We start from the raw sequence: 12,224 nt of genomic DNA, 5'->3' as shown, positions 1-12,224 counted from the left end.
TACATAAATGGGTTCTAGATGAAATCAAGCCTGAACTTTCATCAGAAACCGAAATGATTAAATTGATACTGTCATATTTTGGACATCAAATGAGAAGACTCACCGGAAGATACAGCAGTGCTAGGAAATGCGGAAAATAGTAGTCAAGGAGGAAGACAACATGGGAGGCATTTGCTCAAGAAAAGAAGCCGTAACCTCTAGTTTTCAAGACCCTTTTGGAGGTTATTAATTCATGAGGACACATAAATTTGAAAGGAATTGACAGCACATAATAACAAACCCTAAAAAAAATGTCCGGGGGGAATTTAGGGATTAAGGAGGACAAACAAATAGAAGCTTACTACTCATAAAACCAAAGTACTTTTGGCAGGGAAATCTCATGATTTGGATGGAAGCATGAGACTAGAAGTGAATTCCACAGAGCTTATGAATTTTCCGGGACTCAGTGTTACCTAGAGAGATGCAGGTGATGTTGATTACCAGTGTTGATCTAGTGTCAGCTTGAGTTGATTCAGCAACTGTGCCTCAGCTTTGAAAAAGTGTGCTTTCTTACACTTGTCTATCTACCATAATGTGTTCTTTGTGGGGCAGCGTATCGTGATGGTTTGGAGGCTTCAAATAACAGAGGATGCAGCTGTACAGCATGTCAGTGGATTTGCGGTCTCTATTTAAAGTGCTGGATGTCATCCTTAAACTCCTATATGGCTTTGGACCAGGATAATTGAAGTACTACTTGCAGCTATATGAACCGGTCCAAGCTCTAAGATCAACAGAGAGGCCATGCACATCAGTCTGGCTATAAGATGCATTAAACTGGTGGCTCCATTGTTATGATATGATCTACTCTAGGATTTGCACATGACTCCATCTCAGACACTTTAAAATGCCTGATTGTTTGCAATTGCTTTTCATCAAGTGTCAAAACACATCTTACTATAGTGTTGTATAGCTATTTTAACAGTTTTAACCAACAGTTTTTATTTCATTATTTTAAAGTTCCATTTGCTAATGTTTCTTGGGGAAACTTTCCCTGGAAAGGCATTATGAAAATATTATAAGTAAAGGAATAGACTGAACAGTCCAAAAAAAAAAAGTTAGTTAATTAAAAATATTTATCTTGAAGAGGACCAAGGCAGAATTAGTTGCACTGAGTTTAGTTTAATTTAGGAAAAATTGTTTCCTACTTCAATCAGTTCTCAAATGTATTTGAACTACAAAAGCTGCAGTCCAAAGTACACCAGTTTGGACACCTCTGAACATAGTGGTATAGTAGGATGTATATATATATATATATATATATATGAGAACATTTGTACATTTCAGAACATTAGTGTCTGTCAGAAACCCTGGGGAGTCCACTGCTTATTAATGTAGCTTAAGGGTTTGGTGTACACATGTGCTATCTTATGTGCCATCAACTCAGAACTGACTTATAGCAACCCTAATAAGCCTTCAAGACAAGTAAGATATTTAAGGAGTATTTTTATCAGTTCCTCACCCCAACTGAGCTTCCACAGATAAGCCGGGATTTGAACCCAGACCTCTTGAGTCCTTATCCATCACTCTGTTTACTACACCATTTTTGCTTCCCAGGAGAAGAACCTGCCTCTGTATATGTGGATATCTCTGAAAGTAGGGAATGGTAAACCATGTCTGAGTACTTTTTAGAATCATTGAATAATTGAGTTAGAAGGGGCCTATAATGCCACTGAGTCCAATCCCCTGGTCAATGCAGGAATCTGAATCCTTAAAAAACCCTGGAGAGGGTCACTATAAATCAGAATCAATGGGGCATTATTATTATTATTATTATTATTATTATTATTATTATTATTATTATTATTATTATTATTATTATTATTATTATTATTATTATTATTATTATTATTATTATTATTATTATTATTATTATAGAACAGCACTTATTGTTACACCAAATGACTCCCAAGTTATGGTAATCCTATTAGGGTTTCTGAAGACACTTGATGTTCAGCGGCTGATTTACCATTGCCACTTGATGGCCAAGTAGGGATTTGAACCCAGGTCTCCTAAGCCCTAGTCTGGTATTTTGCCAACTGCCACACACTGACTGACTCTATAGACTGCTAAAAAGATCCATTTATTCAGTGAATTAACTAGTACAAAAGAGAATATTATTTTTAAATTTTATTCATAATAACTATTCCTGGCCATTGTGGACGGTTATAATACTAAGACCACCATTGATGTATTAACTACTACAAGTATATTCTTCATTTTGTTTTAAGTTGAAGCATAAATAATCATTTTTTGAGGTATTGTAGAGTCATAATATTGAGGTAACCAATTTTTATTAACTCCTAATTCTTTCTTTCTTTCTTTCTTTCTTTCTTTCTTTCTTTCTTTCTCTCTCCCTCCCTCCCAAACAGGTCTGTCTGGCTTGGATGCTAAGGCTAGTGGTCGATTAGGAACAAGAGCAATGGTCTACTATATGTCTACAACTATCATTGCTGCTGTACTTGGAGTCATTCTGGTTTTAGCCATTCATCCGGGCAACCCAAAGCTCAAGAAGCAACTGGGGGAAGGGAAAAAGAATGATGAAGTGTCCAGTCTTGATGCTTTTTTGGACCTTATCAGAAACTTGTTCCCTGAAAACCTTGTGCAAGCATGCTTTCAGCAGGTGAATAACAGACCTTTATCTTCCATTAATACATGTAATACTGTATATCACATTAAAAATAAACAACTTTTACTGTAATAAACAATTATACACCTTCCTGAACAATTACAGTAATCCTACTACTGTATAACTAGGCCTTATTCTATGTGCATTTGGGATCCCCTATGCCTAATCACCTATTGCCAAAAGAAATGCTTCTATTGGATGCCAGAGTTTGTCCTATCTTCAGAAGAATTTTTTTTCAGTTTGCCGTTCACTAGTGATGAAAACACTGCCTAATTTCTTCCATGCTTTCATGAGCCTCCTTAAAATTCTATTTATTCCTCTAGATTCTTCAAAAAGAGACTTCATGGGCTTTTTGCATAGCTGTTCTGATTAGAGCTCCTTAGATGTCCATTGTACTTAGCTGTTCAACCAAATATTTCGCTTCAATTTGTGTTCTAAACACAGTAGGATCCCCTATCCATGGGATCAGTATTTCCTGATTCACTTATTCACTGCCTGAAAATGCTAAAAAACAAACAAACAAACAAAAACCAGAAATACACATTTATGCATATTTCCAGGGTGTATTTAGCAGAACTGGCCGCTAGAGGAAGACAGAGACCATGTAATGTATAGCTTCCATGCTTCCACATTTGCGGGGGGTGGGGGGCTTGGAATCAACCCCTCACGGATACGGCAGTCCTACTGTATAACAAAAAACTGAAAAGTCATGGAAAAAATCAACCCAGTTTTAAATTAAGGCATTTAGGTTTAAACTGCTTCATTCTGATTAGATCATGCTCGACATTTTACTATATATGAACATTTATTTTTCATCTCTTTTTGCCACTTCGACTTAGAATATATTATCATGCTTTTGTGTTAAACTATTTGAACAACCCAAAACATTTGGCTGTTTTATTTCCTCTGTGTAGAGAAGATGTGGACAGTATGATCTGTGACCACTGGAGCACATGGCAAAGGAGTTGGATGTTTAAAACAAGAGAGCCAAGACCAGACGAAACAACTGGCATGAGAAGATCGGCCAGTCTTTAGTGGGTGTATCTCCCTCATTAGGACTGAGAGTTGCTATTGGATAAAACATGGGGTGGGAAGAATGCTTTCCTTTTGCTGCTGATGCTGCTTTTTCTGTTTCTATTCAGCAGATAAACATCTCAGTCATGTTTCCTCAGAAAAGTCTATTGGTGTGATTTTTTTTAAAGGATTCACAAACTGCTTCCTGCTCTAATCATCTTTTTCCCCTGCCCTTCCTCCTGAAGCTATGTTATCTGGCCTCTTTTTAATGGGCCCAGCAAGATCCATCACCAAAATCTTTCTGAAACATTCCTATATACCGTCATTTAAAAGATTTAAGACAGTATATTATCAGAGGTTGTCGCTGGAGGCTGTACTGTGTGGGTGGGGAAGAAAGGCAGGGCTGGACCTCCTGGAAGAGAAATACAAGCTGCCACAGAGCTAAGCAATCTGCATTTCTGTCTTCCACTTGGCAGCCAAATTTGCGTAAGACTCGATCCTAATTATGCCTACTAAGAAGTAAGGTCAACAGATTTAAGTGTAGCTTACTTCTAAAGAAGCATGCTCAGAAGAACTACAGTCTGACTGGTTATAAAATTTAATGACTGCATCATCAAAATAAGAGTCATGTGAAGTGGGTAGACAGAGCGTCCCAAAATTAGAACAGTATGTAATAAACACTAAAATAGTTTGTTTCCAGGAATTGTATTTTAGTAGATGTGAAAACACTTGAGTTAAATCCAGTGTTAGTACCAACAAGAGTAAACCCACTGAAATTGATTTACATTATTTCCCATTTATGAAAGTGTCACTAGCCAGTGTGCCCTTGCGGAGTTCCACCTCTTCGATGGGAATGATGTCACTGGCAGCAACAGATTGCTGCTAATTAAAGAATTCCTTTGTCACTTTCAGAGTGCATGTGACATGCACGCAATGACACAAAGTGGTGCACACTCCAAAATTGAAAAGGGAACTCTTTAATTGGGAGCAATCCTCCACTGTCAGTGATGTCTTTCCTGCCTTGCAGGCAGAGCTCTGCAAGAGGATCCTGCCCAGTGATTCCAGTGGGTTTGTTCTTATTAGGATTAATTCTGGATTTAGACTCTTGACTTTGTGTTTGACTAGACAGGCTTACAGACTCCTCTGTAGCCTTTCTCATTTAAGTTCACAAAAGCCTAAGTGACTTCTTCATGGGATGCAAATGTGGAGTGGGTTTTACGTGTGTGCCGTGTGTCTATACCAAACATCCAACCTTCCACATTTTGTGCAGTTTTATGAAGACATGAGGGAAAGGCTTCTTGCTCTTTTTAAAGCAAAAACAGGAAACTAAAGTCAGCATCTGTAGAAATTCTGTAATTTTTACTCTTATTAACTTTAGATCTCATTTAATACAGGGATTTTCATGAGCATGTATGAAATCTGGGGCTAGTACAGTCAACCCTTGACTTACAAACTTAATCTGTTCTGGAAAGAAGTTTGTAAGTCAAAAAGTTTGTAAGTCGAATCGGCATTTCCCATAGGAATGCATTGAAAACCAATTAATACATTCCGGCTGTTTTTGGTTCTTAGGTCGAGGGGCGGTTTGTAACTTGAATCATTAGTTCCCATAGGAACTAATGCAAAGCCAATTAATCCATTCCTACCGCTAGGGGCAGAATTTTTTTCCTTTTAACCTAAGATGACAGGTTTAAAATAAAGGAAAGAAAAGAGGGAGGGAATGAGGGAACAGACACTTTTTCAACAGAACACTTTGAAAAGCACCTTTTCAGCCAAGACAAGCACCTTCTGGGTGCAGGAGTCTAAGGATCTCTGCTTTAGCAAAAATGCCTGGAATCTGTCAATACAATGTGCTGAGATGGCAGAACAGACATTATGCATAGTGTGTGATGGTTGAAATGTGGTGTCACCAAGGATTTGTGGGGAATTTCATCTCTTCTGAGGGGATGGCACCCACCACTTGCCACAAAGGATGTGAGACCGATGTAAGTAACTTGGACAAAGATATTGCGGAGGTCATGTTTATCTCAGGTATGGATAGAAAAGTAGCCAAGCAAGACTGCTGTCCTAACCCAGCAGGTCCTAATCAAAGTGGGTGGGGTTTTTTTGGATGGGGGAAAAGAAATTTGTTCAACAATTACAAGGGGTAAATGATCTAACAGGGAGCTGTGGGGAAGTCAACAAGCAGATGAGCACAACGGTTACAGGGAAGGCAGACTCAACCATGTTCAGCCCACTTATGCCACCCAGTCATGGTGTGTTGGAGTTGAAGGTGCTGGGGCAAGAGCTGAATAGTGGAATATACTAAACATTATGGTAAAACAGACCAATTCCCCAGAAATAACCTAAAGAGAGATAGTTGGAAAGTTCCTCCTCACTCCTGTGACTGGTTTTCTGTGCTTGCAATAGATCAGGTTGTAGCCATACTTTCAATCCTGCCTTTCTCCTCCTGGATTGCAATAGCTGCTGTCAGCTGCACAGCAATGCTGAGAGAAGGGAAATTCCCACAGTTGCTTTTTGGCACCAGGGCACCAGGGTGGAGACAGGGAGGGTCCAGGGCCATCCCATTTTGTTGCCTAAGGCAGAGCAGCAGACACCACTTCTACCACTCTTCCAGTCAATGTGCTTAGTATTCAAGGAAGCTTATTATTTTTTGCACATAATGCGGAAAAATTCAGAAATGCCTGTCCCCATCTCTTGGTATAAAAATACAACAACAAAATATATGAACAATTTCCTACCCTTTCATCACACACACACACACACACACACACACACACACCACACACACCACACACACACACACACACACACACACACACACACACCTACCCCTGGTTGCCTGAGTCAATTGCTTTACCCTGTATGATAGGTGGGCTGATCTTGTACAAGAGATCCACCATAGATGGGGAGATGTTCAGTGAATGAACATCTCAACAGTCAATAACTTATATAATGCTGGTAGGATATCCCTTCACCTCCACTGCTGCTTTCCAATGCTTAATGGAATTCACCTTTCCTTGTAAAGCCCTCTTGTGGTATCACAGGGGACATACCACAGCAATAAATGCAAAGTGTGTGTGTGTGCGCGCGTGCGCGCGTGCGCATGCGCGCACGTGTGTGTGTGTGTGAGAGAGAGAGAGAGAGAAAGGGAGGGAGGGAGGGAGGGAGGGAAGAGACAATACTAAAAGAAAAAAAGCATGTTTTCTAAAGAAGTAGTGGGATAAGAGTAAGTTTGGATCAATCAGTAGATTAGTGGATAGTTATGTCAGGATGAACCCCCAAACTGCCGAGGATTGCCAGGTCGGCTGTATCACATTGCCTGAGATTCTGGGGTCAAAGCCTGAGACTTGGCCGGCAACCATAGTTTACGACAATAAAGCCTGACTGACATTTACAAATAATGACAGGCCTGGCCTCTCCAAGGATGCTAAGAATCTCTACCATTGCTTTGTTTTCAGCAAGATCTCCAGCGACAAGCCCTCAGCTACTGCACACTTTCTAATATTCTCAGGCTTTTCTTAATGTTTAAAAGATGTCAGAATTCTCAAGATAATAATTAGCTCCAGAGGAGAAGTTGCAGGAATGTTGGCCTGTTTCAGAGCTTCTGCTCAGGCTTTGAGTCATGGTCTGACCATATTTTGCATGTGTTATGTTTCAAGGCCACACATTTCTACATGACACTCAGAACAGAGGGCTTTGATATAAGCTGCCTCTCTGGATGCTGGAACTACCATTCCCATCTACAGACTGCCAAAGCTGTAAGATGTGCAACAGCCAAAGAGGAACAAGGAACACCTGAAAGGAGGGGGCACAAACATCAAGGAATGAGGATGATCCTGAGGCAGAGAGAATTTTTCTCCTAAAAAGTGCAAAAAGATGTAGTTCGGTCAAATGCTGTTCAGGAAAGATTTTCTACTGATCCACACTGACAAAGATAGGTTGCCTTCAGCGATCTGTGATTCTATGGATCTATTACCCTTGTTCTTGGGACCTTCACATTGGGATTAATACAGTATTTTAGACTATTTTTGGACATGGTCTCAATATATTTGTTGGTGCAAAATATGGCTAGATATTAACCGGGACTGGGTGTTATAAACAAATTATGATACACTATGCTTTGTTATCTTCCCAGATTCCCAAACCTTTCCAAGCCCCAAATAAAATATTTGCTTTCATGCTTGAAAGCCCTTTTTTGTTAGAAAGTTTGAGCTGGTTTAGCAAATTCTTGTTCAAATAAAGAATTGAAACAAAGTTCTGACTCATCTCTAGTCTTGCACAAACCTGCAGAGCCCTTCCAAGAATTCACCACCTATCATGGTCATTGGAGGTTGTAAACAGGTATCCCAAGCTCTGGAACCAACCATATCTTTCTACTAAGGATTGTACAAGTGTCTTTGCCCACCTGGATGTGGAACAGACAAACTGAACTGATTTGAAAGGCAATCGTTTAGCAGGGGAACTCAAGCTCAAAATCTGAGGAACACCATCTTCTGTGAAAGTTACGTTGACCATTTCATTTGCAGCCTGTCTGTTATTTGATTCCTTACAGATTCAAACAGTCACCAAGAAAGTGCTTGTCCCTCAAGAGATTGAAGAACCAGATAATGCTACAGACTCCATCTTTGCCATGATGAATGAAAGTGAGGTGACTGCAGAACCTCAGATGGTCATTAAGAAAGGCCTTCAGTTTAAGGATGGAATGAATGTCTTAGGTATTTATTTTATCTGTTTTTTTATTGTTTACATTTATGAAACATCTATTGAATACATTCCAGTGGCATCATACAGTCATGTTAAAAACAGAAGAAATTTGAAATAAAAGTTAAAGAAGATATTGAAAGGAGAAACTATCAGGGAGTGTAAAAGCATTTTAGCGAGTATGCACACCCACTCCCACATCAATTTGTGTTTACTAGGTGTCTACAGAAGTGATTGATTTTTTTTTTAAAAATGTAATTTTAGCCCAACCTTTTCGTTTGTTTTGCTATGTACTCATATGCTATATTTATATGCTAGGCTGCACTGCTTCTGCAAGATACAAACTTAGTGTTACTGATTGCAAGTCATCAGGAGATTGCTCATATGAACTGTTCTGTTCCTGATCTTTCCAATTCATAAAATATTTTTTAAAAACCCAATTGATTTTAAAATGCTTCGATTTATATATCTATATTTTCATTAAGTTGATTTTAAAAACAGTAATATGCTTTAATACTGGCTTGTCAAAGCATAATATGTGTTCACAAGTTAATTCTGAATTTTGATTGCCTTTCCCATGGATTTCTAGGCACAGAACAATCCGAACTCCTTCATCTTTCTCTTCTTCTAGGTGTAACTTGCCCAATGCCATATAGGCTGCCCCTTCTCCTGCAAGGCATAGTGAGGACTCAGACTCCCAATCCCTGGTTCCACAGCCAGGTTTTTTTTTTTAATTCTAGCGCAAATTTTATGCTGAAGGAATTACAATAGGAGAGGAAAATCAAGAACGATCCTTTTTGTACAATCTTCCCACCACCACTCCAATCTCCTTCCCAATGTTGCTTCATTTCTAGCATCCTTATCCTTTCCTAAGGACATATGGGATTGTTGTGTAGAGAGAGTATGGGCAATGGGTTGCAGCCTAAGAGCATTTGAATCACTAGGTAAAAGGTAAAGGTTCCCCTTGACAATTTTTGTCCAGTCGTGTCCGACTCTAGGGGGCGGCGCTCATCCCGCTCTTCAAGCCATAGAGCCAGCGTTTTGTCCGAAGACAATCTTTCCGTGGTCACATGGCCAGTGTGATTTAGACACGGAATGCTGTTACCTTCCCACCGAGGTGGTCCCTATTTATCTACTTGCATTTGCATGCTTTCGAACCGCTAGGTTGGCAGGAGCTGGGACAAGCGACGGGTGCTCATTCCGTTGCGTGGATTCGATCTTACGACTGCCGGATCTTCTGACCCTGCAGCACAGGCTTCTGCGGTTTAGCCCACAGCGCCACCACGTCCCTTTGAATCACTACTACACTTATTTAAGAGTGATTCCAGTAGTGAAAAAGAGTTTAGGCTCACAGAGTCAGAACACTGGCACTTTCACTGCAGGGCTTTTTCTTCTTGTAGTAAAGGTGATATCTGCCACTTTTTCCTGTGTTTAAAGTCTGTGAAAGCTGACAAATAATATTGCGGGCATGGTCTTACTTTATATTGTTAAGAATCACAATGGTTTTAACATGTTAACATGTATTCAATAGGTCTCATTGGGTTCTTCATTGCGTTTGGCATTGCAATGGGCAAAATGGGAGAACAAGCCAAGATGATGGTGGATTTTTTCAACATCTTGAATGAGATTGTAATGAAGTTAGTAACAATGATCATGTGGTAAGTTGACATAATCACCCACTTGAGGTACACCAAACCCTGTTGCATGATCAGATATCTTATTGTACCTTACGTACAGTTTCTTCATGTGTATATATTTTATGATATGGTCTAGAACACTGGTTCTTAACCTTGGGTTACTCAGGAGTTTTGGACTGCAACTCCCAGAAGCCTTCACCACCAACTGTGCTGGCTGGGGATTCTGGGAGTTGCAGTTCAAAAACATCCGAGTAACAAAGGTTAAGAACCACTGGTCTAGAACAGTAAAACTCATATAATGCATTTGTTTTCCAATACTGCATCCTGTTCTTACTTCAAAGAGATTGGAGAATGTGCACATGAATTTGGGCACCACAGACACTTGTTCCTGCTGGATGGGGAATTCTGGGAGTTGTGATTTAAAAAAGGGAGAGTGCTTTGTGAAGCTCCGCCCATGACTGTTGTTCATTTCTGGAGATGGGAATATTTGTTCTAGGAAGATAAGTTTCCTTTGTTTTGCAGCCAAAGCACATTCTGTTCAGCTATTTATAACTACTCTCTGAGGAAAAGATACATTCCCTCCAGCAGCTTGGGCGATCTATTAAATTCTTGTGAATATGTCAAAGCCATAAACCAAACCTGGGTTGTGTGAGAATTTATAAGAATTGTCAGTAAAAAACATTTCTGCGAAGAGGCTCTGGCACTTATAGAAAGTAGTGTGTAAAATGGTAAATGTGAAATGTTTATAGATATCTGATTGATTGCAGCTTGTAGGCATTCTGCAGTTAGTTCATAGAGAGCTCAGAAGTGAAGCAGGCATATTATTATTATTATTATTATTATTATTATTATTATTATTATTATTATTATTATTATTATTATTATTATTATTATTATTATTATTATTGGAAACCCATTTCAGTTTTACTTTTTGGAATTTGATGTTTTCAAAATGGAAGAAAAATAAGTTTTATATTTTAAAAAAACTCTTAATATTAAAAACAGGGCATAAGAGTATTGGCTCCCAACTAGAAGCTTTCAGTACCTTGAGTAAGGTCATAGGACCTTTTTACCAGCAGGTGTAGAGAAGCCAAGCAGTCACCATATGGCTAATAATAATACCATTTTAAATCGGAAGAAAAGATAGCTTTTACAAAACTACTACTACTGCTGCTGCTGCTGCTGCTGCTGCTGCTGCTACTGCTACTACTACTACTACTACTACTACTACTACAAAATAATAGGCTGAATCCCTGGTCTGTAAGTTACACTGTGTAAGACAGATGATGTCATCAGCAACAGTGATACTTTTTCACATAAAGTTTTCCAATTCCCCTCAAGGGTCCTGACACTCCCATGAGTTCCCTTTCATTGTAGAGAAGACATTTGGGGCATCAATAAAAGTTCTAAATAGAACCAAGTCTCTTCACTTTACTCTATATTTGGGTCATGGCTCTTTGTTGACAATGTTTACACTGGGGGATGGTTATGAAATGCTCATCTTTTCCAAACCAAAAAACCGTAAACTTGAAAATGATAGGGATCATGGAGTGCGCAAGTGCAGGAATAAATCCCTGAACATTAAATACATCTTAATCATGAAAAAAAGCTGAGATAAGATTTTTGTGGATTGCATGTTAATATTATATTATGATGCCCAGAGTGGTATAGCGGGAAGATTTATTTATTTATTTATTGTGTGTGTGTGTGTGTGTGTGTGTGTGTGTGTGTGTGTGTGTGTGTGTGTGTGTGTGTGTGTGTGTGTTTGTTTGTTTATTTATTTATTTATTTATTTATTTATTTATTTATTTATTTATTGGCTTTCACCCCGCCCATGTAGATTCAACGAATCTACTCTGGGCGGCTTAGTCTGAATATAAAACAAGACTTAAAACACACAATATCAAACAACACAGAGATAAGCAAAGTCCAAAATGGTAAGACACGGGGAACTAAGAAATGGAAGGGGGGAAGGCCTGCCTGAAGAACCAAGTCTTCAGCTTGTTCTTAAACACTCCCAGCAAGGGTGGCGGGCGAATCTCAAGGGGCAAGATGTTCCAGAGTCGAGGGGCCACCGCCGAGAAGGCCAGTTTCTAGTTCTCTCCTTCCAGGCCTCTCTCGGGGTCAAGCCCTCAGCCGCCCAGCCTGGCTAGATCAAGTGACATGGATGGAGCTAGGTGGGAGTAGGGGCTCTGTCAGGTATCGAA

General features: G+C 39.4%; 1 protein-coding gene across 5 annotated transcripts in view; it reads left to right on the top strand.

Moving 5' to 3' along the window:
- SLC1A2 (solute carrier family 1 member 2) overlaps positions 1–12,224 on the top strand; it is a 132,256-nt gene that overhangs the window by 87,358 nt on the left and 32,674 nt on the right. For all 5 annotated transcript variants that reach the window (XM_020782801.3, XM_020782802.3, XM_072985946.2 and 2 more), the window contains 3 exons: positions 2,409–2,659; positions 8,232–8,394; positions 9,912–10,038. In XM_020782801.3, coding sequence (XP_020638460.1) covers positions 2,409–2,659; positions 8,232–8,394; positions 9,912–10,038 — 541 coding nt within the window. The remainder of the gene's footprint in view (positions 1–2,408; positions 2,660–8,231; positions 8,395–9,911; positions 10,039–12,224) is intronic.

This window comes from Pogona vitticeps, chromosome 1 (genome assembly GCF_051106095.1).
Source record: "Pogona vitticeps strain Pit_001003342236 chromosome 1, PviZW2.1, whole genome shotgun sequence".
Taxonomy (NCBI): domain Eukaryota; kingdom Metazoa; phylum Chordata; class Lepidosauria; order Squamata; family Agamidae; genus Pogona; species Pogona vitticeps.
The sequence above is the reverse complement of the archived record's forward strand: the minus strand, read 5'-3'. Positions and strand labels throughout refer to the sequence as shown.